The 26,719-nt window shown below is 37.9% G+C and overlaps 4 protein-coding genes across 6 annotated transcripts in view; 1 reads left to right on the top strand and 3 right to left on the bottom strand.

The window, feature by feature from the left end:
• Positions 1–1,040: 1,040 nt before the first annotated feature.
• LOC107672448 (zinc finger protein 544-like) lies at positions 1,041–4,538 on the top strand. The gene is made up of 4 exons (XM_016465637.1): positions 1,041–1,422; positions 1,526–1,653; positions 3,226–3,304; positions 3,411–4,538. Exons 1-4 carry the CDS (start codon positions 1,152–1,154, stop codon positions 4,271–4,273), a joined length of 1,341 nt encoding a protein of 446 aa, XP_016321123.1. The 5' UTR covers positions 1,041–1,151; the 3' UTR covers positions 4,274–4,538.
• A 952-nt stretch (positions 4,539–5,490) lies between these two features.
• Positions 5,491–10,130, bottom strand: LOC107672496 (zinc finger protein 182-like). 3 transcript variants are annotated; one of them, XM_016465709.1, is made up of 5 exons: positions 10,018–10,130; positions 9,089–9,320; positions 6,799–6,929; positions 6,601–6,712; positions 5,491–6,517 (listed from the first exon to the last, which is right to left on the bottom strand). In XM_016465709.1, exons 2-5 carry the CDS (start codon positions 9,300–9,302, stop codon positions 5,973–5,975), a joined length of 1,002 nt encoding a protein of 333 aa, XP_016321195.1. In that variant the 5' UTR covers positions 9,303–9,320; positions 10,018–10,130; the 3' UTR covers positions 5,491–5,972. The 3 variants fall into 3 exon arrangements, with proteins under 3 accessions (XP_016321195.1, XP_016321196.1, XP_016321194.1); XM_016465710.1 differs by lacking the exon at positions 9,089–9,320; XM_016465708.1 differs by lacking the exon at positions 10,018–10,130 and having other exon boundaries at positions 9,089–9,519.
• Positions 10,131–10,287: 157 nt separating this feature from the next.
• LOC107672495 (uncharacterized) lies at positions 10,288–21,824 on the bottom strand. The gene is made up of 9 exons (XM_016465707.1): positions 21,306–21,824; positions 21,004–21,134; positions 20,811–20,922; positions 20,136–20,330; positions 12,261–13,273; positions 12,097–12,166; positions 11,848–12,022; positions 10,789–10,951; positions 10,288–10,618 (listed from the first exon to the last, which is right to left on the bottom strand). Exons 1-8 carry the CDS (start codon positions 21,565–21,567, stop codon positions 10,789–10,791), a joined length of 2,121 nt encoding a protein of 706 aa, XP_016321193.1. The 5' UTR covers positions 21,568–21,824; the 3' UTR covers positions 10,288–10,618.
• A 1,961-nt stretch (positions 21,825–23,785) lies between these two features.
• LOC107672432 (zinc finger protein 37-like) overlaps positions 23,786–26,719 on the bottom strand; it is a 7,825-nt gene continuing 4,891 nt past the window's right edge. The window contains exon 5 of the mRNA XM_016465619.1: positions 23,786–24,721. Coding sequence (XP_016321105.1) covers positions 24,171–24,721 — 551 coding nt within the window. The 3' untranslated portion in view covers positions 23,786–24,170. The remainder of the gene's footprint in view (positions 24,722–26,719) is intronic.

Raw genomic sequence — 26,719 nt, 5'->3', positions numbered from 1 at the left:
GGGAGCAGTTGGGGGTTCGGTGCCTTGCTCAAGGGCACCTCAGTCATGGTATTGAAGGTGGAAGAGAGCACTGTTCATTCACTCCCCCCACCTACAATCCCTGCTGGTACTGAAATTAAATAGCCCTGACAGAGAACACAGTCTCTTATTAGCACACAGCCAGTACAAAGATAGAGGAGAGCTTCAGATGATGAGTTAATTCAGCTGGGTTAAATAAGAGAGACATCTGAAGTGAGCAGTGCTGGGGGGCTCCAGGGACAAAGCTTTGAAAGCCATTGCTATTATACTGTCACCCAGTGGTCATATATTGCTGAGTCCCTAAAATTATGTAGCCTACACTTTTTTGTGATAACTAAAAATGTGTAGTTAATTCTAGCCAAGCATATATTTTGCTTTCGATTCTTTTTTCATTCAACCATCAAACGTGTGAAGATTAAACTGTTAAAACCCAAATGCTGATGACGCTCTCCTGCCATATTTGCATTTTTATTTTTATTAGCCTAACTGATCAAATGTGATTCTTTTTTCCCTGGATGATATTTCTTTATTTTTCTGACAGTAACCACTGTTAATTTCTTCTTCTTCTTCTTCTTTTTTTTTTTGCATTGCAATTTTTTTATTCACAATAACATTTCTCAAATCTTTGCCTAGATCTGATGTCTTTCTTGCTGAAAATCTCTTAAAATCATAAATAATAGTAGGAATAACAAACTTTTTAAGGACTGTGTAAAAGGACTTCTTTGTAATAGGCTAAATAATAAATGTGGGTACTTTTTTATTAACGTTTGTTTGTCTAAAACAACATCTAAATAATAATGCATCATCCTGATGTACATATTTTTTAGATTGATTTGAAATATGCTCTTATCTATATCTGTTCGGGACACACCAAAGCTGATGTCAGAAACTTTGTAGGACGGATAGTATGAGAATTTGAATTCAGGGGAAAATCTATCACAAACCGGAAGCTAACGATATTCTGCGGCAAGATAAAAGCCGAGGACTTCTTTCGTACACTTTATTTCCGGTTTTTGCACAGTACCAAGTTGCAGAATTTGGAATTATTTTTTCGGTGACTGACCTTACGGGGTTTTTTTTAGCCAGTGTTTCTTTTTCTTGCATGCTAACAAAAAAATCGCGAGTCTTAAAAGATGTCCAAATCTCTATCATTCCGGTTGCAAGTCAGCTCCATAATGGAGATAATGACCAAAACGGCAATAGAAGAAATATGCAAAATTGTAGACAGCGATTTTGCGTTTTTACGACAAGAAATGTCTCGGGTCATGGGTGAAAATACAGTTCTTAAAGACAAAATGCTCTGTCTCGGGAGCGAAAGGCATGAAGAAAGCACACGCGCCACAAAGGAAGAAGCGCGCGCTGGCTCCAAAATATATCGCTCTATTTGCGTTCAAACCGAAGACGGTAAACCTTTACTCAGTAGTTTTGTTTGAAGATGTTCGTCGGACAATTTTTTCCATGTGCACTACTATGATTGTAATGTATATGCATATTTTACTGCTTACAGGAGCGCAGCCCTCTATCAAAGGGATATTTGGAAAGGAGTGGTGTTCCAGTTTGTGGGATCGGAGGAACGAGTCCAGAGAAGATGAGCAGGCGATCGATGTCGACCTGTACAGTGTGTCGCCTCATAAGGTCCCCTTAATTCCCTTTGAGTAGTTCACCCCAAAATGAAACTTATGTTTTAGAAGCTGTCAGCAAGTTAGCAAGCTGAATCTATGAGTTTCAAATAATGCCCAAAAGATTTCCATGCTCACAGTAAGAAGTGTAAATCAGACTGCATGCCTTATACACTGCATGTGTGAAGGAGTAAAATAAAGTATTAAATGCAAGAATTGCCGTTGTGTTTTAAAGCAGATTCTCAGTCACTTTCAAAGGGTGCATTAAATAAGACACTGGAATTATAAACAGTGTAATAACCTATCAAAATGCACATTTTTACTGCAACCTTTGGTTACACTTTATTTTAAGGTGTCATTGTTACAGTGTAATTATACATTAAGTACTGAGTAATATTAATTAACTACATGTACTTATTATATCCGGTTAGGATTAGGGTTTGGCTTAGAGTTACCTGCATGTAATTATGCATAATTTATTGTTATTATAATAGTAAGTACACGTAACATGTGTAACAAGGACACCTTAAAATAAAGTGTTACCCAACTTTTTTTAATGGTTCCATGAATTTGACATATGGAATGACCATAAAAAAATGAGCTGTCCTACTGCACCATCTGCCCAATTTGAATTATCGTTTTAAAGTCATTTTTAGGGGGGTGTTTAATTTGACAATGGGAGATGATACATAATGCAATTTAGTACTGTACTGTTTTATTTTTTATGGACCCATGAACTTGATGTGTGTGGCACATTTCAATAGCTTTGTCTAGATCAGTGGTTTCCAAACATGTCCTGGAGGCCCTCCAACCACTGCACATTTTGGATGTCTCCCATATTGGAAACACCCAATATGGCATTTGCATTCAGGTCCTCCTGGGAAGTTTGTATATTTACAAGTTGGGAAGTTGTAATTACAAAGTTGTTCGTTAAAGTTACTTTGGTTGAAGCAAGATGCCAGTGTACCATTTCTACATTCAATTCAGCAAGATTTTTGACTTTGAACCTGACTTGACGTTGATCTCGCAGTCTCTAATAATGATGATTTGAATCAGGTGTGGAGACATTCAAAATGTGCACAGTAGGGGCTATAGGACTGATTTGGGAAGCATTGGTCTAGATCAGGGGTTCCAACCACATTTCTGATGCGGCGATTCATTCAGCATGTGACTCTCACAGTGCATTATTGGTATTCTCTAGCCACAGACGTGTGCAGTGTAAATAAGGGGTTAGGGGGCTCCAGAAATGTGGTTGAGAACCCCAGGTCTAGATCAGCGATTCCCAATCCTGGTCCTAAAGAACCCCCAACACTGTACATTTTTTGATGTCTCTCTTGTCTAACACACATATTTGAGGTTTTGGAGTCTTTAGTAATGAGCTGATGAAGTGAATCAGGTGTGATTGATTCGGGAGACATCTAAAATGTGCAGTGTTGGGGGTTCCTCAGGACCAGGATTGCAAATCACCGGTCTAGATCGTTTTCAAGGTTGTTAAATATGACTCTGGACTTGTAGAAGTCATTTCTACAAATGAAATCGAAAAATAAAATGACGTTTTTACATGATCTGTTCATTTTGCCTCATGCAGCACAAAGAGCAAGAGCACTCCAACCTGGTCATAATCAAAGAAGAGTGTTTTGAAGTGGACACTTATCCCAGTCATACAGGTAATTGTTCAAAACTTCTAGCAGATCTTTAATTAGTCTAGTTTAATTCTTTTGGAGCATGCTTAAAAGAATGATTTGATTTGAACTATTTTAAATACTCCGACAGGGAAAACACCCCCAGCTTCAAGAGGACAGCCAACATCTTCTGTATATGAGCCACTGACAGACTCCAAAAGTTTTGATAGCCATTTTGTGTCTGGTGAATTTTCAGAGCTATCGGAAATACAAAACACCTCCTCTGATTCATCAGACAAACACTCTAGGAAAAACTCTATTGATGATGCTTTCGACCAGTTAATAGCACCAATAGAGGATCCACTGGAATTTGATGGTCACTCTATACTCAACCAATTTTCAGTAGAGCACAATGGTGAGTTTTCCTCTGAGGCTCAGGAGGATGAAGAAGCACAGGAAATGCACGAGGATGCCACAACCACGACAGAACATTGCCAAAAGAGAGTCAAGGTACAGAAACCGCCAAACAACTTCAGTTGCTATGACAACGGGAAGGCGTTTCTTCGGCAAAACGCTGCCAAAAAGCGTCTCAGAAAACATCGATTTTCAAAGTTGAAACCAAACGAAAAGTTCCGTTGTGAGGTCTGTGGGAGATGTTTCCATTCAAACACCAATCTCTCGGTTCACTATTTGGTCCACACAGGGGAACGGCCCAATAAATGCAGTTTTTGTGGAAAAGGCTTCTCCCAGAAAGGAAATTTACAAGCTCATGAACGCATCCACAGAGGAGAGAGACCTTTTAGTTGTGCCACCTGCGGAAGGAGTTTCACCCAGAAAGTTAGCCTGTGTAATCACGAACGCATCCACAGAGGAGAACGACCTTATACTTGTATAACCTGCGGAAAGGGTTTCACCCAGCAAGTCACCCTCAAACAACACCTCATTGTCCATGACAGAACGGCTAAACCAGTCAGGAGGAAACCAAGGAAAAATCACAGTGTAGTTGATTTGTAGCACACATTTTTGTTATTTCTCAATTTGAGATTGCAGTAGCTGTTTAAAGGGAAATACGAACAGTGGAAATGTGAGGTTGCAGCACCTTAAAAAGAACGTCTCTGTGTGTAATACTGTAGATCGTAGCAGAAATATATAGTCAGGTATGGCTGTAATAACTCAGTAATGTAGTTGTTGTCCCACCAACTAATTTGTTTCTTCTGTTAAACCACAGCCTTTAATGGTGGTCATTGACATCTGGAGCCCGTTCTTCGTACCTCGCTTAATACATCTGAGATGATTTGAAAGATGCCAGATCTTCTAATCGTGATAACTGATCTCTGGCTCATTTGGTTCTTCAAACGAATTTGATCAGTAGGGTACTCTTCTAATAAAGTAGCAGTGGCTGGGACAGATTTTAAGTATCAGTTCTGCTTACAAAGATGCGATCTAATCCTGCTTACATGAAATAAGCCTGCTCCCGAGCAGGTTTAAGCTTACGGACCTGTTGCTATGACAGCAACTCCGGGATGAGCTTCGAAGAACCAAACAATCCAAGATCATGCCAAATCGTCAACAATCAAATCCAGCTAAATGAGTTAGCGACGTACGAAGAACGGACCCCTGGGCTAAACTTTTAAATGTTTTGAAACAAGTCTCTTCTGCTCACCAAGGCTGCATAAATTTGATGAAAACTACAGTAATATTGTGAAATATTATTACAATTAACAATATCTGTTTTCTATTTCCATATATTAAAACATTTAATTTATTTCTGTGATGGCAAAGATGAATTTTCAGTCTTCAGTGTCACATGAGCCTTCTGAAATCATTCTAATATGCTGAACTCTTTATTCTTTGAAGAATACTAAACAAAAAATCATGTTTTTATAAAAATGTAACGCAGTAAAAACTTTTCTGAAGGATCATGTGACACTGAAGACTGAAGTAATGATGCTGAAAATTCAGCTTTGCATCACAGGAATAAAATAGAAAAGAGTTATTTTAAATTGTAATAATATTTCAGAATATTACTGTTTTTACTGTATTTTTGATCAAATAAATGCAAAACAAAATATTCCAAACATTTGAATGGATGTAGTCTTGGATATATCTGGATGGAACTTTTGAATATATATAGTCTAGATATAAAACACCACCAGAGGTGAACACATCACTAATTAAGGTTTTACGCTAAAGATTTTTCATGAATACGGTCTGTTTTTTAAAACATCATAATGTTATATCAGTTTTGGGCCATTAGTGTAAAGCGACAAGTAACACTACTTGACTTTTACGGAAGCTGTAATTTCAGTAGTATGTAAATTGTGCAATGCTTCTAGAGGTTTGAGTTGTTCAAGTTTAGATGTCAACTAGACTGCATGTGTAAGCAAACAGCAATTACTATGTGTATTTTCAGCCATGCTGAATAAAAAGTGGTTTGCATGATTTTACTCACTTTATGTCAAGTTTATTAAAGCGTGTTTGTTCATCCCTGTTCAAATGAATATACACATCGAGATGGTCCTAAATGAAGGTGAACTCAATGCACAGATGCCTCTGTATAACACGTTTCATTTACAGGACTTACATTTCTGTGAACAAACATGGACATACTTGCCATTTTTAAGGGTTCATATTGCACAGTTATGCACACTGCTGTAACAGCAACTTTGATACAGATAAAATTCAGTAATGGTTCACTTCAGTATGTACTAGTCTAACCGAAGCACTGGTGTGTATTGAAACCCTGTTTGTACGCGTAGCTTTTACCACACTCTGAGCAGCTATATGGCTTTTCTCCAGTGTGGCTTCGGAGGTGTACGTTTAGAGAGCTCTTCTGAGCAAAGCTCTTTCCACACTCCATGCACGAGTACGGCCTCTCTCCAGAATGAGTGCGCTGGTGTATTCGGAGGTACGTTTTTTGAGCAAATCTTTTACCACAAACTGTACAGACGAAAGGTTTTTCTCCGGAGTGCGTTCGCATGTGTGCTTTCAGGTAGGTTAGTTTATTGAAGGTTCTTCGACAGAATACACACTCAAACCTTTTTTCTTCTGGAGTGCTTGTGTGGTTGTGTGTACTATGGAAAGTTTGCTGCTCTGTTGTACTGTCTCCATGTGTAGAGATCGTTCCATCAAGAGCTTGTTCTTCAGCTGGTGTCTGGTGCACGTTCGATTGGACTTGGTCATCTGAAGGTACCGTGTATGTGATAAAATCTTCAGAGCTTTGGGTGACACATCTTTCATCACTGGTCACTGCAGGTCCTGCAGTTCAACAAATGACACAAGAACATGTGAATATAATAAAGAGTTAATAGAAACTGTTATATAGTTCTCCCTCCACAAACCTCTCAAACTGGAACTTTCATCTTCCTCAGGGTTATTTTTCCCAGAGCAGTCTTCAAATGTCTCCTCCTTGATCATGATCATATCTGGTTCTTCATCCAGCAGATCTACTGGCTGAAGGACAGAAAGTAAAAGAGAGAACTAGTTAACTGTATTCTGACACTGATTGATGTATATCAACAGCAGGATGTGAGACCAACCTTTTCTGCGATGACTGGAGAGTCCAGATGTGTGTCCTCCTGCTCACCAACATGTGACTCCTCGTGTCTCCAGAGGTTCATGCACCATTCCTTACCGAAGACATTGTCAATTGCAGGACGACGTCCGGCTTCTGTAAGACATGCCTTGTTTTTGGTTACGTCATAATGCAAGAAGACAAGACAGACATACAATGTGTAATAAAATAAATTTTGTTGACCTTGTATATACATCACTATCAACACTTCTGCCTGTAACTTTCTAGTAATCCTGCAGACTTTTATTAGCTTGTTCAGGTGTGTTTGATCAGGGTTGGTGCTAAACTCTGCAGAAAAGTGGACCTCGAGGGCCATGGTTGAGATTGGACGCTACAAAAGGGTTACAGTTGTTAGGTTTTTAGGGTAACTTGTGCAGGGTTATTATCCTACTGAGAACCAGAAAAAAAACCTTTGTGAATTTAGAATTTTTCATGTCATTACATTGTTTAGAGCATAAGGGGAAAAAATAAAATTTTTGAAAAATTATATTTTATTCATGTTATGCTATGTCTTCTGTAGAGCAGTGTTTCCCAACCTTTTTTCAGTCGCGGCACCCTTTGATGAGCATGAACGGTATACGAGTGGAGCGACTGAGCGGAGCGCACACGCATAGAGCGGGATAACGGATAATACGCAGACCGTCACACCACGTGAAAGTGAAACCTGAGCGGTGAACTAATTTTCGGAAATTTCGGTGCATCTCTAATTATTGGCGACATCAGAAATGGATATTATATAATAGCTGCTTTTTTGAACATTTTAGCAATTTAAAAATATTAAAAAATGATTTTTTTACACGGCACCCCTGCTCTCAACAGATGGCACCCCGGTTGGGAAACACTGCTGTAGAGGACACCAGTACTCAGTTTTTCTAAAAAGTAAAATGACATGAATAAACATAAAAAGGCAAAAACAATGGGATTTTTTTAAAATAACCAATCAATTTTTAGGTTTCAGGTTTTTTTATAACAAACTTTGTACAAGGATGATTCTCAACTATGTTATAAAAGATATAGCCAAACAAAATGATTTGATATACCATTTTGCTTTATGCAATATGTGTGTAAAATATCCATAAACTGGTTTTCCCATTAAACTCAATGTTATCTATACACTGTATCTAATTTGCATAGTATTGTGCTGTTGGCACAGCATATTGAAAAAAAGAAGTGTAATAATGTGAGTAATAATTGGCCAGATTTTTCATAATAATATCTCATATTTCATAAGAACGTTGATATATAATTTATTTTCCTATTCAATTGTTTTGTTTCCCAAAATGTGTTATAAACATGCTTTTAGTCCTGGTGTCCTCTACAGTGGACATGTATGAAATGATGTCCTGTTTCATAAGAGGAAGTCATATTTTGATTTGAAACCCCATAACATTTTCCTGATATGTTGGTTTATGACAAACAATTTGAAAATAAATCAGATTTTAAATGATAATTACAAAATATTATCATATTTCCAAAAAGATGTACAATTTTATCACTAAATTAATGTCAGTCATATTTAAAGACCAAGGAGAGAGAATGGTCATGGTGATATTTCCAAACATTTGGTATCTCTGAAAAGCCCTGAATGTGCTCTGTACAGGACACCCTGTAGGACATTAAAACTGTGACGTGAGGTCTTAGAGAAATTCACTCAAATATAATGTCCTCTACATAGACAAAAACTCCATAGCTGGGTCTCAGCTCAGGATATGAAAAAAAAAACCACACAAAAACAACCTGTAATAGTTGCGTCTTCTAAGAAGCTGACGTAAATGGGTTTAGTAATGAACAGAGGTATTTTGTTTGTGAACGATGTGAATGAACTCGTTTGTAAACTTGGTGATCTGCTGACAGGAAGAAGAACCAAAAAAAAAAAACGTTTGTTCAGTTTTTAATAGATATGTATGTATATATTTTAATAGCCTAAATAAGACTGTTTTGGTCATGAACGACTCGGTGTGTTTTCCAGTGAATGAGTGAATGATTCCTCGACTCGCTCATTGTCATCATAACAGACAAAGCCAGTCACTTGTCTACTGTCTTGTCTACTGATGTAGCCTAAAGAAAGACTGAATTCATTTATTTTGGTGAATGGAAGATGAACTACTATTTACTACAGAAATGGTCCCCCTGGAGTAAGGTTAAAGTCTTATTCAAGGGCAAAATGATGATATAAGGACCGCCCACTACAGGCTTTAACCCTACAGCATAAATCAAAACACAGATTCATTTATCGCGCATAATAAGTAAATCACCTGTAAGTCCCGGGTGGTTGAATGGAGCTTGTGACCCGTTCATCTTTCCAGCGCTTTTCCGTGCAGACTGAAGTTCATTCTCCAGAAAATGACATTTCTTTTTCAGAGATTCATTTTCGTTTGTACAGCGTGAAATCTCTAATCGCAGCAACAAAGAATTCTCCTCGAAAAGTTTGCTTATTTCCACAACAGCCGTTTTCGCCAGCATTTGCATTATGGATGTTAGCTGCGTCTGAAAATCAGCAGTAACGTTATTCATGATGTCCGTTGTTTACGGGACCATTTATCAGTGATGTGTATTGTAAACACCCGTCCTTAGAGATGACTGTCAACGCTATAGTCTCTATGTAGAGCTGCTTTTATATTCTCCACATGCAATGGCACTGTATTCGGTATGTTTCGGAGTATAGAATCATAGCATATCTAGCATTTTGGAGAATAGGATCATTGGATGAATTACCGTATACCACCGTATAGAGAGCTCGCATGAATTATACTTTTTGATTGGTCGCATCCAAACCGGTTCTGGCCTATAGCACCTTGGCAACTGTTGCTATGGACGTTCTGTTCATTTGTGTGAGCGTTCCAATTGGAATTTTACAAAAGAAAGAACAAAAAAACGACCAAAACGTTGTTGCTGGCGCACTCTGAACAAATAGTGAGAGTTGTTGTATAGTGCTTGCTAGGGTGTGTTGTTTATCTCTGGCCCACGACAAACAAGCCCACCTTATCTCTCTTTGATATCTGACAAGAGTCTGTAAGGCTCTTTCACCCAATGTATTTATCATCTGTCAGGCAAGTTTTAGGAAATATCACGCTTCTCCTCAACATGCCGCACTAGTGATCTATGTAACATAGGTAAGCATAGCTTTTACTATGTTCTGTGATACAGAAAGTGTTGAAATTCACTCTACTAAGGAAAAACTCACCAGGTTTCAAATTAGGCTGGATCCGTGTGCAAAACATCTTCAATAGGTTTGTTTTTCGGGTTGAATCTGTACGTTTAATTGTACTTGTTCATTTAAACGTACACTGTTAAGACTTCTATTTTTATCAGCAGGTTACTGCAATTACAGTACTGTTTTGATTACTTATTTACTTACTTTAAGTAAGTAAATATTATAATTATATTATTTACTTATAATATATAATATATAAATAATATAATTATTTACTTTACTTACAGTAAACAATACACAATACAAAAATTTGCTGTAATCTACTTGTAGCTATTGTATAAAGTAAGTAGTACCACAACATTATAGTACCACTGTAATCATATTATTCCTTAATTAAAAAAAAAAAAATACATTTAGCTGATGCATTTTTTATTGTTGCATGAATGACTTAAAGGAACGTAATAAAATATTTAGTATAAACATTACAGCAACATTCAAATAGAACAGTACAAGTAATAACAAAGTAAAAAAAAAAGAAGGTATCGCAAGGTGAAAAATTGTCACTTAAGTAGTAACTCATCATAGTAGTAGTAGTAGTAGTATTCAGAGCAGGGCCAGGATGAAGACAATTCTGAAACACATGAAAAAACTGATTATTGTCAGCTGTTACTTTCAGAACACCTTTTATAACTCATTACGTGTTTACATTTAAGTGTTTAATCCCATACTTTTAATAACAAAAGTTTGGCTTAAAAATTCTATAAAGATTTTTTTCAACTTCATAAAACTGCTCGCACTTACTTAACTTGTTGTTTTCCACTCGAATTCTGAAAGCCTCTGCATAAACGTAGCCACGCGGGTATTAAAGTTTTGGGGTTTCCTTTGGACAGCTGAACCCGTCCTTCGGCTTATACCTGATTTTGAGGTACATTTAGTCCCCTCAGGATTAATCCTTACGAAGAACCTAAAGAATAGTAGATCAATTTTTAAACAAAACATCAATTTCGCAAGGCCTACAACTATGTCAGTCACCGAAACACTGTTTAAAAGGGGTTAGAGGTTTGCTATCTTATATAAATTACAGGACACCCTAAACAGGGAGCCATAACCTTGTTTACCTAATCCTATTAAAAGGTAGGTTAGGCGATTTCAGAGAGGCTAGCAATAGTAATCTAGCTTTGAAAGCATAAGATCCCACCCCCCCGCATAATCACTCTCCAAAGCCACACCTCCACCAAAACACATGAATGCACACAGGCAGACCAGAAGCTAACTAGCAACATGAGAGACGGCGATGGTGGAGGATTGAATGATTATAAAAACATTTCAGTACAAAGCTCATATTATTACAATAACTTCTTTCTTGCTCGTTCTGCAATACCGTAATGGAACGCACTGATGGTGTATCATGTCTGCGAGAACGTACATACATTGACAGGCAGGTTGGAGAGCCTATCGTAGTTCTCGGACCGAGGGATATGATTGGATGAACATTTTATGGTCCTACGCCTTCCACAGATGATATAAATACATTTAGACCACTTAACTTCGTGATTGCTATCAGGATGTGAAGAGACTTTCAACCAGCATAACAAAAAAATTTTTTCAACCAAATCACCAACCCTGCATAAAAGAGTTTCTGGTAAATTATGTATAATTTATCAACAAACCAATAAGCTTAATTGTTAGTTACGGTATTTAATTAGTCACCATCAAATTGCATCCACAAACTATTTTACCTCCATAAGCTTAAGTATTTCTGATCCAAAAGAGACCAAAGTAAAATACCAAAAGAAAGGGAGTAAGATAAAAAAAAATATAAAAAAAAAGCCAAACAGGTCGAATGTCCTCAACACTCACCTCTGAATGAGCTCCAGGGTGGTGCTGGCTGACTCCTCGTACTCTATATTAAAAACGTAGAAGCATCCAAAGAACACAGACAAAGCCGCTGCAAAGTCCAGCTGGTCGTCTAAAGAATGTGTTACTCTGCCCTCAATACTGACAAACCACTTGGATGAAGTCAGCAATGTCTCACCTGAAATATGAAAAATTACTATAAATATATGTCCAAGTAAAAAACCTACCATTTGTAGTGTAGCAATGTCTTACCAAGCATGATGAGCCGGGGCGTTGCCGGTAGGCTCATTTCATTTTCGATGGACGTCTTGGTAGAGTTTTCCTTCAAAGCAGAACATCAAAACATTTTAACACTCAAGCTTTGTCAAAACCCATTCGAAACTTAAGTAGAACTGTAACATTTCATAGTTACTGACATCTGCTAAGATGAACACAGCGTTGTCCTTTTCCTTAAAGTATTTCATCATCAACAGGATGGCTGACATGGCAGTCTTGTTATTATCTGTTGCATTGGCGTCGTCGATCTCACTTAGCATACTCTGGATCTCTTCACTCCACTTCAGTCTCTGTCTGCTGAAGTAGTTCAGTATTCTCTTGGATTTAACAAAAAGAGTTTCGTTAAAGCGGCTTCTGATGTCAATCCCAGTCAGGATTTTGAAGTGCCTGCAGAGGCCTCTTTCGGTGAACAGGAACGGCCAATGCCCCTCAAGCTCACTGATGGTAGGAGGGGGGCATGAGTTGATCATGTGGCGCTGGTAAACATACGTCTGCTGCATTAAGTCATCTACGTTGGGCAACTCGGCAGCCTTTGGGCCTGCAGACTGAAAAATCTCTGCCGCAACCTTCCTCTTCATTTCAAGAGATTCTGCCGTCTCTCCTTCTGGGATGGAAGATGGCTGCCAATTGATGCATCCGTAACTGTCCACTTTACATCTGACTTTTGTCCTCATGTAGTTGTCCTGTTGTCCAGGTCTTTTCGCTGATGGTCTTCTAGGTCGACGAATCCTGTGTTCCGTAACATCTCTATTCACATGTTCTACCCTAGTTTTTAGTTGTCTTTGTAAGCAACTGAAGCCATTTCCTAGTTGTTCTCCTTCCTCAGAAATGTCTCCGAATGTCAGGGGACATGCAGACACAATGTTTCGTGCCACTTCCCCACAAGCGGCTAAGTTTGGGTTTGGACAGTGGGCTTGCATGGCTGCCACCACGATCCTAACAAACTCCCTTCTCGGTCCTGGTCGAGCTCTCTCTCCAGTGGACGTGGCCTGAGCGAGAGCTGCTGGCATGCGGTTCCAGGGAACCTGGAAACTTCTGAGCCAGTTGGACTTGATGAATGAAGGAATGAAGGGCTGTTCAGGAAGGGACTCGTTTGATGATAACGGAGTGAGCGTCATCTCGTTAGGTGTTCCATCCACTTGACTGTTGGATTCTTGAGGGGGAAAAAAATCATTAAAAGATACAGAGAAACCGAAATATGTTGATGGGCCAACAAGGTACCTTCTTCAGAGGCCTCAACCATCATACAGAAAATATTTGAACAAAAAAAATCCACAACACATGCATGTGCACATGAATCTGCTTATAATCTCATTCTAATGTGAATGAATTGAGTACGCTAAATAAGTGACCATGTGCCCAAGGTTAGTTATTTTGCATAAAACACACTCAAAGCATCTCTTTATAAGGGATTTCGGCACAATCTTTCATCTGACTCAGCAAACACATGACGCTTTCTGAAGACACACTCTCACCTGAGAGCATGTGCAACAAGATTCTCAAGCAATGCCAAGTCTGCCATCCTTAAAACCCATTTCAAACCCTTTTTATACACACAACCAGATTACAGACATATGAATATCATTGCTTTTATGAAATATCAATGTATAAAATTTCATCTAACACGTTTTATAGCACCACCCAGAGAAGACGATTTTTTTGTATGTGTGGTTTGGGTAGTTCCTACATTTTTCCATGAATTTAGAATACATTTTTGTATCCAAGTTATTGATGAATCATGATTTTGTTCGTGAAAATGTTTGTACATAGACGTCACACACAAATTTGTGCATACACAATGAGACCCATTGTTTTAATTGCTCTGAATTCTGAATAAATTTGCTTAGCCTAAATACATTTCTTGGAACATCAGTGTGTAAATAGACTCTCTCTCTACAAGCTCTGAAGAGAATACAGATGTGGCCTTTGAAAACTTGTGAAAGAGAAAGATCTTGTAATTTCATGCAATGTCACACAATGTTAGGCAGCATGGTATGTCTCAGTCAGTGTTAGAAAAGATGTTTTGAAATGCAAATATCCAAAGACATCATTTCTATTTATTATATTAAAATTTAGTTATATAAAAAATTGTCCTGGCCATTCCAAGCTTGATCATTGCAGTCAGCGGGTGTTGTAGTGCTTCAGTCCAAAAGAAGTGAAATAAAAAGCGTCCATCCATAATAAAAAGTTCCTCACACGGCTCTGGGGGGTGAACAAAGGCCTCCTGTAGAGAATCGATGCGTTTTTGTAAGAAAATATCCATATTTAAAACATAATAATCACTTTAATCTAGCTTGCGCTCACTGTTGTAAACGGAAGCAGTTCCGGGCGGATGACGTATGAGGTCAGTGTTGCGCATGCGCCGCTCAGAAGTGACGAACGCGGAAGCGCAGGGGAGAGATCAAAACAAAACAATGGTCACTAATTAAAGTGACGTGACATGTGGCCAAGTATGGTTACCCATACTAGGAATTAGTGCTCTGCATTTAACCCATCCTACGCAAGCTAGATTAAAGTGATTATTACGTTTTGAATATGGATATTTTTCTTACAAAAACGCATTGATTCGCTACTGGAGGCCTTTGTTCACCAGCCGGGGCCGTGTGAGACACTTTTTTTTATGGATGGGAGCTTTTTATTTCACTTCTTTTGGACTGAGGCACTGCAACACCCGCTGACTGCAATGATAGAGCTTGGAATAGCCAGGACATTTTTTAATATAACTCCGACTGGATTCGTCTGAAAGAAGAAAGTCATATACACCTAGGATGCCTCTGGGGTGAGTAAAACACACCCTAATTTTCATTTTTGGGTGAACTAACCCTTTAAAGAGCAATTTATTATTTCAGCAATAAATGCGGAAATAGCACAATTAGAAAACTGGAGACAAAATTTGCATATACATTTTTTTACTTTTTACTGCTCCAACTCAAAACTTAATTTAAAACATTAGGAAAAGATTCATCAAAATGTTATCAAATTTGGGAGCATAATAGATTTATTGTCAGATCTGCTGATATGTATAACAAAAACCTGATACAAGAGGCTGTGTTTACACTGTTAACTGTGAATTTACAAATGTAAAAAACAAGATTTAATATTTGATACTTTCATATGATGAAAGTAGTAATAATATTCTCAAACAAATTCAATGATGAACACTACTTTGTACGTCCACTCCAGTGAACATGACCCATTTTAGTTTTAGTCCAAAATTCTACACATTTAGGCCTTGTTTACACCTGATATTAAGATGCATCTTTGTTTATACGATCACAAGTGGACAACTAATACAGGTGTAAGTGGGGTCTGAAACATTAAGCTTGTCCACTTTCCACCACTTCTAGAGGTAGTTGAAAATGCATTTGACCGAACTGCTTTCATAGCATAAACGTTAATGTGTTCGAATACGTTTGAAAAGCCACTAAAGACAGGTCTCCTTTTACATTCATAAGCAAAATGCGTGAGCTTATTACACAATATTGGATCAAAAGATCAGGAAAAGCCCACACATGCAGCCGCCCACAGACCCTCCCCTGAAATCAAGAAAGTGGACGAAAAGAGACAGATTAAAACAGCCTGCTTGTGATCTGATCGACCAAAACATCTTAATACCAGGTGTAAACAGGGCCTTAGGTACCTCATTTGCAATTCATTGGACATTTTTTAGAGTCAAATGGTTGGAAAAGGGGTGTTTTGAAAACTGGGAATTAATTGCAGGGGGCCCAGAGCTATTGGGGGACCCACAATATTGCCCCACAAGGACCCCCTGCAACTTTTTGTTGCAAATACCGTTAAAAAAAAAAAAGGTACTGTACAACGACCCCAGAAAACCTAGCAACATCACTAGGCAGAAATGAAAGTAATAGTGAATTTCTGAGCTATTACAGTAGCCTACCATGTTTGAGGTATAGTGCAAAGACTTTAAAAAAGCGGGAAAGTGAGTCGTCTTTTATGGAGAAGTTCATTAAGCCGATCCCTTATCATCTTCCAGTCATAGGGTGTAGAGTTGGGAAATTTCCAGCGAACTATTTCTGCTATTGCTTTCCGCAGGTTGTTAGGTAGTGCATTTTTTCCTCGGGAGCCATCAAAGTTACAGCACCTGACCATTCCCTGTAAACTTCCTGTGGTACTAGACTTTTAAACAGAAGCACAGCAAAGCATTCTGGCTTCGGTCTCCCGTCTTTTCCAGCTGATTCTAGGTAGAGTTTTTCTCTTTCTTCAAGGAAACTGGATTTAAACACGTCAGGTAGAATCACCCCCTGATGACTAGAACGGTGAACATGATGCCGGGAACTTGATGTTTTTGGAGATTCTGGCAGTTTCAAATCAAACGGCGAATCGCTGAAAAACACTGGGATGATGTACTGGATGGAGCTGACGTTAAAAACATAGATGTTTGATCAGATGTTGAAATCACAGTTTGTGGGCTGTGAGTTTGGTCTGTCTATGATGCTGAACCCGCTGAAAGAGTGTGATCAGGATTAGAATTAATTTTCTTGAATGACTGCTGGTACAAAGTACAGGCCATAGAAGATGAAGAGGCTGCAGACACGTCACCTGAAACAACATACAGCTCATGTTGTTCTAAATACAAACAACCAAATTAATGGTCATAAAATGCCTTCCAAATTTACCTAAAAAGGGTATTAAGATTGTTAAAATAACTTTTGATTCAGTAACTACATTAACATTCACACAAGGCTATATCTACATGAATCCGGATACATTTGAAAATGGCGTTTTCATTTTAAAATGCTCTCTGTCCACACTAGCATTTTCCAAAAGTTTCTCATGCACACTGAAACGCCAGAAAACATTTAATTCGCTTTACTGTGCATTTGCTTTAAAGGTGCAAAAAAGCTCACCGAGACGAAACAGACGGAATAGACATGATACGTTTTCATGCAACTCTTCTGGCAGGATAATTTTATTTAGGAAAATATCTCATCATTGTATGTCTGATACAAAATGCAAACAGCAATCGCAAGTAAATTTTCTGTCATCTTTGCAGGACTGTGATATGAAGAGTGTACAAACATATCTGTTGCAATAGTGTGAATGTGAATAGCACATAACTGGGACAATATTGGTATAATAAACATAGATATCTATTGGTACAACATGTCACATGACTAAACATGCGCCATTGTTTTCAAAAGCCTCCGTTTTCACAGTCCACACTACAATACGAACACAGCATTTTTTTTCAATTTATCCACTTTAGAGAATGTTTTCAAAAAGCTCAGTTTTCCTTGACAAAAACGCTGTCTCAGTGTGGACAGAAGGCCAAAACGGAGAGAAAAAAAATGTGTTTCAAATGAAAATACATTAGCGTGGACAAGGCCCAAATAATCCGTTAGCAATCGTATTGATGTCTCAATCAGACTGAAAAGACTTGCAAGACATTTAAACACCTTAATGGATCAGATTAAGCTCAATCCAAATGAAATTTCAATCGGATTTGAAGGGGTGGTGTAGACCTTTTCTGATCCAATCGAGAGGACATGTAAACACTTGATCAGATTGAAAACCGAAACTTAAAAGTACTGTGCATGTGCAATGACAGAAATGGCGTAATGACGCATGGAACGAGCGGTTGTATTTGTAGAATGAAGTGTCAAATAACGGTCATGTTATTCTAAAATTCTCCTTCCACTCAACGTCTATGAAGTGGAACAGAAAAAACCTCACTTTATACTCTCATCCACAGATGGCTTGTTTTGGCCATGGGTATTAGCGATTTTACTGTTTGATTAATAAAAGCAGCACGGCACAAAGCTTCACATCCTCGTCGTCTCCTAATTAGGACCCGCAATAGAAAAATATTAAGTCTACTCATTAAAACAAAAAGAAGCAATAGCAGGAGAATAGTATGTATGAACTGTATATTTGAGCAAAAGATCAAATCTGATATTGATGCTTGTTCAATTCAATTCAAGTTTATTTGTATAGTGCTACTGTGATATGAAGAGTGTACAAACATATCTGTTGCAATAGTGTGAATGTGAATAGCACATAACTGGGACAATATTGGTATAATAAACATAGATATCTATTGGTACAACATGTCACATGACTAAACATGCGCCATTGTTTTCAAAAGCCTCCGTTTTCACAGTCCACACTACAATACGAACACAGCATTTTTTTTCAATTTATCCACTTTAGAGAATGTTTTCAAAAAGCTCAGTTTTCCTTGACAAAAACGCTGTCTCAGTGTGGACAGAAGGCCAAAACGGAGAGAAAAAAAATGTGTTTCAAATGAAAATACATTAGCGTGGACAAGGCCCAAATAATCCGTTAGCAATCGTATTGATGTCTCAATCAGACTGAAAAGACTTGCAAGACATTTAAACACCTTAATGGATCAGATTAAGCTCAATCCAAATGAAATTTCAATCGGATTTGAAGGGGTGGTGTAGACCTTTTCTGATCCAATCGAGAGGACATGTAAACACTTGATCAGATTGAAAACCGAAACTTAAAAGTACTGTGCATGTGCAATGACAGAAATGGCGTAATGACGCATGGAACGAGCGGTTGTATTTGTAGAATGAAGTGTCAAATAACGGTCATGTTATTCTAAAATTCTCCTTCCACTCAACGTCTATGAAGTGGAACAGAAAAAACCTCACTTTATACTCTCATCCACAGATGGCTTGTTTTGGCCATGGGTATTAGCGATTTTACTGTTTGATTAATAAAAGCAGCACGGCACAAAGCTTCACATCCTCGTCGTCTCCTAATTAGGACCCGCAATAGAAAAATATTAAGTCTACTCATTAAAACAAAAAGAAGCAATAGCAGGAGAATAGTATGTATGAACTGTATATTTGAGCAAAAGATCAAATCTGATATTGATGCTTGTTCAATTCAATTCAAGTTTATTTGTATAGTGCTTTTCACGATACAAATCGTTGCGAAGCAGCTTTACAGAAAATGAAGTTTCTACAATATATTTAGTAGTAGCTTGTCATTGGTGACTATGTCAAATTGATGTACATATGGCAGAAATGTACGGTAAAATTCAGTTAATGACGTAATCAAACAGACGATGAATATTGCAGATCAACCCGATCACTTTACTTAGCGTTCCTGTAAAAACTACATTCAGAATCTTCAATCAAGAATATTATATTCCGATTAAAACAAAAGGTGTCCATGTAAACGTAGCTAGTGTCACTTTACATAAATACAAAAATTACATCATAGTTTAATAAGTATAATTATTATAATCATCATCATATAATACTACCATCTCATCATAGTTAATGTAGCTACAAATGTGAAATTTCAAACAGAATTACAGCACCTGTATTAAGCAAACCACAGATATGCTTTGCATTTCAAATCAGCAAAGTTTTAAAGCCTAGTTTTAGTTCATTGGTTGATTAGGTGGACCTCCTTTGTTGCTACCAAGAACACATCTTGACAGATTAGCATATACAATATTGTGATTTTGGACCCAGTTGACTCCTTTATTTAGCACTGACCACTTATGATTGATCACCCATGGTGCATCTTAATGCCAGGTGTAAATGGGGTGAGATTTGGCCATTTGAACATTCAAACAGCACAAAACGGTGCTCTGACAACATTGCACACCCCCATTATCACCTCAAAGACAATGACACACCGTCCCCCAATTCTGTGACAAAGACATTAGATATGCATGCACAAGAGATACCTGTAAATCCACTCTAAACCCATTAGCTGAATTTGAAGGAAGGTTGGCTGACCAAATGCGCCTGTAAGAGTTGGTTTTAAAAACAAAAAGTCTGTCCGACCACTACTGTTGTGTGAAGGCACCTGGAGAAAAAATGTTTTCAAAGGCCACACCTGTAGGTCAAAGTCTCTCAATTCAGTGTCCACATGGGCCAGTTGTGCAAAAGGGGTAATAAATGTGAACACCCCAATTATTTAAAGTGGGTATCAAAGTGAAGTGCAAGACAAGGCAACACCATACAGTGTGCAACAGGCACTTGTTTTTTGGTCACAAGTTTGTTTCTTACCTCTTTGTTTGAATGTTTTCACAAGTTTTCGACACTGTATTGGCTCCAGAAAGTCCTGAAGATCGGACACCTCTACTAGGGAAAGGTCCTCTGTCTTCTCCACACCCACCACTAATGAAAGATGATTGACCACATTCTGAAGTTTGTTTAAGTCCAACTCTGGGATAATGTTTTTGATTTCCTCTTGGACTGCGCCTGTAGGGGTTGGAAAGATCACACAATGAGGGTAAGTTTCAACGATAAGGACTAAGCTTAAACCAAATGTAATTTAAAATAAACTTGTTTACAAATAATTACAGTTACATTTAAACGATCATTTTGGATTAAATTTTTTCAGTTGCATCGGTTATTTCCAATGTCTTATACACATCACCTGCCACTTGCATGTTTATTACATTTTTGATGGTTTATTACATATTGATATGATTTTTAGCTACTGTAAAGAATGTTGCACTCTTGTTTAACATATTTAAATCCATTCTGCACATTTCCAAAAAAAACAGTTTCTACAACAGTAGGGTTTCATAATGGTACAGTAATTTACTAATCATTTGCTATTCGTTAGCCGTTTACATGGTAATCAATCACGTAAAATGCACATAATGCATAGTGTATTTGATCATACTTCTGATGAGGTGATGACCGATTAATAAATGAAGTTCTCTCTCTGCATACCTTTCAAACTTTGATTATCTTGGTCTTCCTCATTTATTCCTGAAGAGCAGTCTTCAAATGCCTCCTCCTTGATCATGATCATGTCCGGTTCTTCTTCCAGCAAGTTTACTGGCTAAAGGATTGAAAATAAAACAGAACTTGTCATTCTGACATTGTTTTTGAACTCCATAAAACAGCAGGATGTGAGACCAACCTCTCCTATGATGACTGGAGAGTCCAGATGTGTGTCCTCCTGCTCACCAACATGTGACTCCTCGTGTCTCCAGAGGTTCATGCACCATTCCTTACCGAAGACATTGTCAATTGCAGGACGACGTCCAGTGTCTGTTGAACATGTGGGCATTAGGTGGGTATAGAGTCAGAGGCACAACGTGGCTGCTAGAATCTCCAGCTTTAAAGTATCAGTCCTTTAGCGCCCCTTTTTGCATTTAACATCAGTATATCTACACGTCAACGTGTGCATGTGAAAAGACTTGAATATTAACGTTACGTTACCTGTAAGTCCCGGATGACTGAATGGCGCTTGTGACCCGTTCATCTTTCCAGCGCTTTTCCGTGCAGACTGAAGTTCATTCTCCAGAAAATGACATTTCTTTTTCAGAGATTCATTTTCGCTTGTACAGCGTATAATCTCTAATCGCAGAAAAGACGCATTCTCCTCCAAAAGTTTGCTTATTTCCACAACAGCCGTTTTCGCTAACGTTTCCATTATGGATGTTAACTGTATCTGAAATTCGGCGGTATTCATGATGTCCATCTTTCACGGGACACTTTAAAGATATAAATACTCGCCCTTTGACCCGGCAACTCTATTAATGTCTTAATATAGATGTTTATTTCTACCTCAAACAATGGCGTTGCGTTGCCTTTGGTGTTTATGTAGATATAAACAAAGCATAGCGTTTGGCAGAAAAGAATCATGGGATAAATTACCGTAAACCACCGTGTAGATGTTTCTATTCGATAGTTCACCCAGAATGCCGTTGTCTCGGTTTACTTGAGCAATGTTTGACTGCTCCAAAACAAAACCCTTTTAAACCGGCATGAAATGGATGAGATTGTGACGCATTTCCGTGCAAAATGGCTTGTCAAATGCAGAAGGTGGGATCAGTGTTGAAGCTGCTAAAGGAAGGTTGATTTGTTGCTAAAAGGTGTTGCCATGTCATTGCGCCGTGAAGTCATTGTGTCACTGCATCAAATTTGAGCAAAAAATGCATTTTATATATGTTAATTTAGATGTGTTTATAAAATAATATAAATGCATAATATAATATTAAAATATAAATAACTAATTATAAATACAACATTGAATTTAACACGTACACATTTTTGAATGATTACAATTAAAGTTTATTTTTATTTGCTAGTAAACTAGTAAAACTACTCATTCTGAACAATTAAAGGTGTATTAGTAGTTAGTATGCTACACTCTAAGAAAAGTCTGTAAAAATAGGGCAAAATCTACTAATATGAAGGAATTTTCCGTAATTATTGTTCACAGGTTTTTTACCTACATTTTAAATTATGCATTGTATTTTGTGTTTTCGGGTTACAATGGATAATGGATAACGGATAATGTCCTGGAAAATTACTAGTACCTTTTTCATTTTTCTTATCGTGCACTAACTGATCAACAATCTCAAGTACAAGCTACTAACAAGGTGTATCATAAATGAACAATTATTCAGTTATTTTCATTTTTAAATTGAACAATTGCAAATAGAAGCTAACTTAATTCATGTGATGTGTGTACTGCTAGGCACCTTTGGTTTCCTCTTTTTGTGTAATTTAGATGGAAAATGTGTGCCTTTTTTATCGTTTGAGTCACTTATCAAAAGTTGCCAAATACATTTTTAAAAACAGCTAAATTTGGTGCTTTTGGAAGAAAAAGTTGCTGGGGTAGTCTGAAAAGTTGCTAAATTTAGCAACAAAATTGCTAAATTGGCAACACTGGGTGGGACTGGTTGTTCACTGGATTGAAAACTGGGCGTTTATCGGCCTTGCATACGTCAGGAGATATTTTAATTTCATTTTAAAGATTACGATGTCAAAAGTGTTATTAATTATATACGTCCACCTTACTGATGGGCCTCTATCACACAACCAATGATTGGAGCCATTGCTGTCTATTCTACTTTATGTTGACCAGCTGCAAAGCTCATACTGTAAGCAGACTGTGTGATAAAGAATTGGGTAACATTTTATCTTACGGTGTCCTTGTTACACATATCATATGTACTTACTATGATAATAACAATAAATTATGCATAATTACATGCAAGTAAACCTAAACCAATCCCTAATCCTAACCCTAACCATATATAAGTACATGTAGTTAATTAATATAAATGTATAATTACACTGTAACAAGGACACCTTTGTAACCAAGAATTGTAATAAATTGGACAAGAATTGAAGTGTGCTGTTTGGTTATCCTGTCTCAAACATGCTTTACAAGAGCACAGTTGATAAAATCAGTTGAGAATCTAATATGTAAAGTTTAAACCACATGGTCCAACTGGACGAAAATATAGTGAGGTCTTTAAAATGTAAGAGAATAGAATAAAATTGAAAGTTTTAATGTGAATTTTATTGTGAAAGGCAATTGCTTCAAATGAAGGATATTTTTACATAAATATGATGATTAATATAAATATGCTTAAACATTTGATGAGTCAAAAAGGTACTACGTATTTGTAAGAATTCACACATTGATACAAAAAAAATAATATTTTATTCAGAAAACTGTCAAGTAGATAAAAAACAATTGTGCAATGTAAAATATTTCAGGGAGGGCAAAGGGTAAAAGTAAAAATATCAAGTTACCAAGGTTAGGTAACAAAAAGTTACAGCATGAACAAATCCATAGTTCCTTTTCCTTTCCCAAAGTAATCATTATTATAATTTATGCATTTAGCAGACGCTTTTATCCAAAGCGACTTACAGTGCATTCAGGCTATACATTTTTTACCAGTATGTGTGTTCCCAGGGAATCGAACCCACGGCCTTTGGCGCTGTTAACGCAATGCCCTACCATTGAGCCACAGGAGCACAAGTATCAGAAAACTACACACAAGAACACATTTCACAGTGTTTAAACCATAACATATTGCCTGTAATCAATGGAAATTACTTTAAGAGGGGACTGTTTAGTGTTAGTGCGCACATTTATTTATAGTCATTATATTGCACATGTAAACAAACAACCAGCATTTTTGTCTACTCTGACTTTTTTTCCTCTAATTTTTTTTTTTACATTTATTTTATAACAACAGATAAGAAGGATATTCTATAATGACCTAGACAAAAGTTTTATACTAAAACTAAGGAGACAATATGCAGTAGCAATTTATTTCTGTTTTAACATCGGTGTGTTCTAAGCGCAATTTTGAAGGCGTAGCTTTTACCACAGTGTGAGCAGCTATATGGCTTTTCTCCGGTGTGGCTTCGGAGATGTACATTAAGAGAAGATTTTTGAGAAAAGCTCTTTCCACACTCCATGCACGCGTACGGCCTCTCACCAGAATGAGTGCGCTCGTGAGTTGTGAGATATGTTTTCTGAGCAAACCGTTTACCACAAACTGTACAGACGTAAGGTTTTTCTCCGGAGTGTTTTCGCATGTGTCTTGTCATATGGCTTAAATACTCAAAGGTTTTCCCACAGAACACACACTTGAATTTCTTCTTTGGTGTAACTGTCCCATTGAAATTCAGGTTATTAGGAATAAATCCCACATCAGGGCTCAGATCTGACCCTGCTGTGATGTGTCCATGTGAAGCATCAAGAGCTTGTTCTTCAGCTGGTGTCTGGTGCACGTTCGATTGGACTTGGTCATCTGAAGGTACCGTGTATGTGATAAAATCTTCAGAGCTTTGGGCGACATATCTCTCATCACTGGTCACTGCAGATCCTGTAATTTAATAAATGAAACATGAACATCTGAATATAATAAAAAAGTTAAAGGGATAGTACACCCAAAAATGAAAATTTGCTGTTAATTTACTCACCCTCTGGCAATCCAAGAAGTAGGGGACATTTTTTCTTCAGTAGAACAGTAAAAAAAGTTTTTAAGCTGAAACAATGGTTCTTGGTGATTCATCAAATGCACATCAATGGCTACCGCCACTTTGAGAGTCAAAAAATGAATACATGTGACTCCTGGCAATATATTAAGGTCTTATATGAAGCAAAACTATTAATCTGTGTAAGAAAATGTACATTATTTGCAACATTATAGCCTCAGGCTATACAGGGAAGTCTGATTCTTTTCCGCAAACTGGTTCTTTTGGACAGTTTGTTTTAATGAGCTGGTTCAAATAATTGATTCACCAGCTCGTTTATGTTTATGTATGTTATTAAAGCGACCAATAATGATGTAAAACATGGAAGTTTTACATGTCTAAAAAAGCATATGACCTAGTCTTAACTCACCTTTTTATATAAACAATAAGAAACCATTAAAAAGTACATCTTAACCCCTTCATTCAAGTGCTCAGTTCATGTTTGCGCTTACCACTGGCTCATTGGTCTTCAGTTTGAGACCGGTAGTAATTAATTTGCACTTTATGAAATCACCAAGGACCACGGTTTCAGCTAAAAATATTTACTGTTCTACTGAAGAAAAAGCTCATCTACATCTTGGATGGCCTGAGGTTAGAGTAAATTAACAGCAAATTTTAATTTTTGGGTGAACTACCCTTAATACTAGCTGTTAAAGGGGTCATATGATGCGATTTCAAGTTTTCCTTTCTCTTTGGAGTGTTACAAGCTGATTGTGAATAGATAAGATCCCTGAAGTTGCAAAGACTAAAGTCTCAAAACCAAAGAGATATTCTTTATCAAAGTTAAGACTCTGCCACGCCCCCCTAAAACGGCTCGTTCTAACACGCCCCCACATATCTACCTCACTATGTGGGAATATTTGCATACTCTGCCCAAATGTGCACGCAAAGAAAGAAGGCGTGGTTTCAGTAACCGCAGTTAGTGTTGAAGCAGCCATCTCAGGGAGACGCTGTGTGTTTCTAGGCGAAAGCAAAAGCACTTTATTTGGCCTTCCGAAAGTAGATGCATTTAGGAATCTTTAAGATTACTTACAACAGAACAGCAATGCATTTTATGGACGACCGTTTCGTGAACCTAGGAGAGGAGGTAATTCTGACTTTGCTATGACAATCTGGCGCTTCTGAAGCAGCTACTGTTTTGTTACTAGTTTATGTATTTGCTATTGACTGTTCAAATGCGGAGTTTTGCGCATCGTGTGTGTGTGTGTGTGTGTGTGTGCGCGCGTGTGAGAGAGAGAGAGAGAGAGAGAGAGAGAGAGAGACAGAGTCACATCACAGTGGGGAGAGAGAGAGAGAGAGAGAGAGAGAGAGAGAGAGAGAGAGAGAGAGAGAGAGAGAGAGAGAGAGAGAGAGAGAGAGAGAGAGAGAGAGAGAGAGAGAGAGAGAGAGAGAGAGAGAGAGAGAGAGAGAGAGAGAGAGAGAGAGAGAGAGAGAGAGAGAGAGAGAGAGAGAGAGAGAGAGAGAGAGAGAGAGAGAGAGAGAGAGAGAGAGAGAGAGAGAGAGAGAGAGAGAGAGAGAGAGAGAGAGAGAGAGAGAGAGAGAGAGAGAGAGAGAGAGAGAGAGAGAGAGAGAGAGAGAGAGAGAGAGAGAGAGAGAGAGAGAGAGAGAGAGAGAGAGAGAGAGAGAGAGAGAGAGAGAGAGAGAGAGAGAGAGAGAGAGAGAGAGAGAGAGAGAGAGAGAGAGAGAGAGAGAGAGAGAGAGAGAGAGAGAGAGAGAGAGAGAGAGAGAGAGAGAGAGAGAGAGAGAGAGAGAGAGAGAGAGAGAGAGAGAGAGAGAGAGAGAGAGAGAGAGAGAGAGAGAGAGAGAGAGAGAGAGAGAGAGAGAGAGAGAGAGAGAGAGAGAGAGAG

Source organism: Sinocyclocheilus anshuiensis, unplaced genomic scaffold (assembly GCF_001515605.1).
Source record: "Sinocyclocheilus anshuiensis isolate Anshui unplaced genomic scaffold, SAMN03320099.WGS_v1.1 scaffold1430, whole genome shotgun sequence".
NCBI classification, from domain to species: domain Eukaryota; kingdom Metazoa; phylum Chordata; class Actinopteri; order Cypriniformes; family Cyprinidae; genus Sinocyclocheilus; species Sinocyclocheilus anshuiensis.
This window is presented reverse-complemented; position numbering and strand designations above follow the sequence as displayed.